General features: G+C 46.4%; 1 protein-coding gene across 1 annotated transcript in view; it reads left to right on the top strand.

The window, feature by feature from the left end:
• The window catches only part of LOC101341638 (nuclear RNA export factor 3), a 183,183-nt gene extending 182,318 nt beyond the window's left edge, over window positions 1-865 (top strand). The window contains exon 19 of the mRNA XM_023725651.1: window positions 694-865. Within this exon, the coding sequence (XP_023581419.1) occupies window positions 694-865 (172 nt within the window). The remainder of the gene's footprint in view (window positions 1-693) is intronic.
• The last annotated feature ends 3,668 nt before the right edge of the window (window positions 866-4,533 follow it).

Here is a 4,533-nt window from a genome sequence, read left to right as displayed (position 1 = left end):
TATCAGCCTGGGGCCAGTGGTGTGGGAAGGTGACGGTGCATTCCTCAGGGTTTCCCCAATATTGCAGAATGCCAAAAGGTAGATCCCAGGAGCAGTCTAGCCCAGTGGTTAATAGTGTAGGCTCTGACGTTGGAATAGCGGGTTCTCACCCTGACCCCAGCATTCACCAGCTGTGTGACCTTGGTCAAGTTACATGACCTCTGTGTGACTCAGTATCCTCCTGTGAATATGGGGATTAGAGTATCTACCTCCTTGGGATGTTGAAAAGGGTAAAGGCAGGTGTGAAACTGTCCCTGGGTTGGGTGCAGATAGCTCTCCAAAGGCAGATATCTCTCCTAGTGTTCTTTAACAGAAATACCACAAGAGGATGGCTTTAACATAGAGATTTCATCAATATAACTGCCCCTAATCCATCTGATTACATCCTAGTGATAGAATTTACAACATATAGGGAAATCACATGAGATTACAGTACAATATCTCCCATATAATTCTGGGAATCATGACCTAGCCAAAATGATATCTCTCCAAAGGCAGGTTCTGTGGGAGGGGAAAGGGTACCAGCCAAGGAATCTGGGAGGCAGGCGAAACAGGGAATGGAAAGATAGTGGTTGCTGAGTAGGAGCAAGATCGTTGTTGGATGTGTGAAGTTGTCCATCTCTCCAGCTATCTGAGGGCCCATTCTTCTTCCAGCCTATGCATCGTGAATGACCAACTGTTTGTAAGGGACGCTGGCCCCATAGAGACCCAGGGTGCCTTCTCCACTCCAGTGCCCACACTCTCCTCCAGCTCTGTGCCCACCATCTCCCAGGAGCAGCAGGAAGTGGCCCAGGCGTTCTCCACACAGTCCGGCATGAACCACTAGTGGCCTCAGAAGTGAGTGCTGGGAGTGGGTGGGGATGAAGGTGAGCTGGGAGGAGCTGGGGAGTGAACAATGGGAACCCACAGGTAATTCTTTTTTCCTTCTTTACTTCACTCATTGTCACGTGGAACATGTTCCTCACTCAGTACATATTATGCTACCTAGTTGTTTTGAACAGGTGCACAGTATTTTCTGAATTCCATGGATTGCTGTTTCCGGAAAAATACATCATGCGTGTGTGTCCATATTGATATACTGTGTACAGGATGTGTATAAAAATTATTACTTATAAAAGTACATCACCATGCAGGTAAAAACGTCTGGAGATGACTCACTTGTGAGAGGCAGACATGTTCTTCTTTCCGTCAGGGCCCCCCTCCCTGGTGTATAAGATGCTGTCTTACTTATCTAGTGTTGCTTTAACAGAAATACGACAAGTGGATGGCTTTAACAAAGAGATTTCACCAATACAACTGCTGTTAATCCATCTTATTACATCATAGAGGTAGGATTTACAACACACGGGGAAATCACATCAGATTACAAAATGGTAGACAATCATACAATACTGGGAATCATGACCTGGCCAAACTGATACACACGTTTTTTGGGGGACACAATTCAATCCATGACATTCCACCCTTTGGCCCCCCAAAACTCACACCCTTGCAACCTGCAAAACATATTCACCCTATCATATCATAGCAAAAGTCTTAACTCCAAGTCGAAAATCCAAAAATTCCTCTTCATGTGCATAATTGTTACTTTGTTACCCGAATAGGGTCCATGCCCTGGAGCAGTCAAGCTAATAAATCATACTTCAAGTCAGAAAGAGTGAGAAAGTTTTAATTCAGGAAGTGTACACCGCCAGGGACACAGCAGCAACGCAGGATGTCCTTAGGGAGTCCCAAAAGGCATTTTTACATTAGAGTTTATATATGATTTTTACAAAGGTTAGAAGTGTTGTTACTCATTTCAAGATAATTACAGAGACCCTTTATCATACTAAAGAGATAAGGAACCAGACATTTCCTTATCTGGCTAAAGATATACATCTCTGACTTCTGGGCTCTAATCTTCCTGTGGGGGATCCTAAGTCATAAAACAAAGTCATTAACAAAGGTATGTGCTAAACAAAGCCATTAACAAAGGTACATGAAAAGGGAGAAGGCAAAGAAAAAAAGAAACTTATAGGCTCATCATGACGGTAGTTATGTCCAGCCCTCAGCTGCCCATTTTGAGAAGGAGAAAACATGCTGGGGAGTATTAGGGTCACAAAATCCAGAATACAAGCTATCTGCTTCCAAAGGTACAATGGTGCAACAGGCAGGCACAAGCTAGACATTTCCATTACAAATGGGAGAAAATGCAGGGAAAGAAGGCATAACAGGCACCAGGCAAGTTAGCAGAACACATTGTGTTAGCCCTCAAGGCTTGAAAATAATCCTCTGTTCTCTAAGACAATTTACACAATGCCCCTGCCCTCCAGACTCTAGGTATTGGCCACACTCTCCAGATTCTGAGTGGAGGCCCCTTGGCCCTGGGCTTCAGCTCCACCTTCCAGGCCCACTGGGAGAGCAACTCTGTTCCCTTGGCTTTAGGCGGCCCCATTCTCCCAGTCCATCTGAGTGGTGACTCCACCCTTAGAAACACCAGAGACCATGGCTCCACCCTTTGAAACCCCAGAGGTCATGGCCATACCTTTGAAGACTGAGGCAGCTTGGCTTCTTGTGTTCCTTGTCTCTTCAGCTTCTGCTTCCCGTGGCCTCTCGGGCCTCACGCCCACATCTGCCCTGCTGGGGCAAGTGTTCCAAAGCTCTGTAGCGCCACCAATAAGTGTCCGGAGCCATCCTACTCTGCCAGGAAGCCTCTTGCACACAGGCACTCAGCTGTCTCGCTCTGTCGGTCAGCTCCAGGGCTGTCTGGCACTAGTCTCCCGCTTCTGCTGCTGCCGCTTCTCTGCTGCTGGTGGTCCTCCATCCATTCACAGTTTCAAAACTGCTTCCACATTTTAGGTATCTGTTAGAGCAGCACCTCACTCTCGGTACCAAATACTGTCTTAGTTATGTAGTGCTGCTTTAACAGAAATACCACAAGTGGATGGCTTTAACAAAGAGAAGTTTATTCTCTCACAGTCCAGTAGGCTGGAAGTCTGAATTCAGGGCACTGGCTTCAGGGGAAGGCTTTCTTTCTCTCTCTGAAGGAAAGTCCTTGTGAGGCATCCATCTTCCCTTGGTCTGGGAGTATCTCAGCAGGAACCTCAGGTCCAAAGTATGTGCTCTGCTCCCGGCAATGCTTTCTTGGTGGTATGGGTCCCTCTGTCTCTCTGCTCGCTTCTCTCTTTTATATCTCAAAAGAGAGTGGCTTAAGACACTATCTAATCTTGTAGATTTCATCAATATAACTGCCACTACTCTATCTTATTACATCATAGTGATAGAATTTACAACACACAGGGAAATCACATCAGATGACAAAATGGTGGACAATCACACAATATTGAGTATCATGGACTAGCCAAGTTGACACACATTTTTGGGGGATATAATTCAATCCATGACATTCCACACTTTGGCCCCCCAAAATTCATGTCCTTGCCTCTTGTAAAACAGATTCACCCCATCATATCATAGTAAAAGTCTTAATTCAATCCCAAGTCCAAAATCCAAAAATTCCTCTTCAATAAATCTGTGAAATGTAGAATACAAGTTATCTGCTTCCAAAGTACAACGGTGAAACAGGCACAAGCTAGACATTTCCATTACAAACGGGAGAAACTGGAGAGAAAGAAGGGATAACAGGCACCAAGCAAGTCAGCAGAACACATTACAATAGCCCTCAAGGCTTTGAAAATAATCCTCTGTTCTCTGAGACCATTTACACAATAGCCCTACTCTCCAGACTCGAGGTATTGGCCATACTCTCTGGATTTTGAGTGGAGGCCCCTTGGCCCTGGACTTCAGCTCCACCTTCCAGGCCCACTGGGAGAGCAACTCTGTTCCCTGGCATTTGAGTGGTCTCATTCTCGTAGTTCATCTGAGTGATGACTCCACCATTCGACACTGAGGCAGCTCTTCTTCCTATGCTTCTTGTCTCTTCAACTTCTGCTTCCTGGTTCCTTGGTCTCTTGGCCCCTCAGGCCTCACTGCTCACATCTGCCCTACTGGGGCAGGTGTTCCAAAGCTCTCTAGCTCCACTGATAAGTGCCTGGAGGCACCCCACTCTGCCAGTAAAGTATGGCAGGAAGGCACTCAGTTCTCTTTCTCCATGGGTTGGAAAACCTAGCTCCACCGATAAGTGCTCAGAGGCACCCCACTCTGCCAGGAAGCCTCCTGTGCAAAGGCACTCAACTCTCTCAATCCTTAGGTTGGCTCCAGTGCTGTCTTGTGCTGGTCTCCTGGTTCTGCTGCTGCTGGTTCTCTCCTGCTGCCAGTTCTCTGCTGCTTCCGGTTCTGTGCTGCTGCTTCTCGCTGTCTGCACCGTCTCCAGTGTGTAACAGCTCTCCTAACTTCCTTCTGAGTCCTCACCAGAATTGTCTTTGATGTCCATAATTACACCAATAGTCTCTTCAAGATAATCGAGGCTTTTACTATTGTCATTGTTGTTGTTAGGTGCTGTCAAGTCGGTTCCGACTCATAGTGACCCTATGCACCACAAAATGAAACACTGCC

The sequence above is a fragment of the Trichechus manatus genome, unplaced genomic scaffold (genome assembly GCF_000243295.1).
Source record: "Trichechus manatus latirostris isolate Lorelei unplaced genomic scaffold, TriManLat1.0 scaffold00341, whole genome shotgun sequence".
Lineage (NCBI taxonomy): Eukaryota > Metazoa > Chordata > Mammalia > Sirenia > Trichechidae > Trichechus > Trichechus manatus.
Note: the sequence above shows the minus strand (reverse complement) of the source record. Positions and strands in the feature narration are given on the sequence as shown.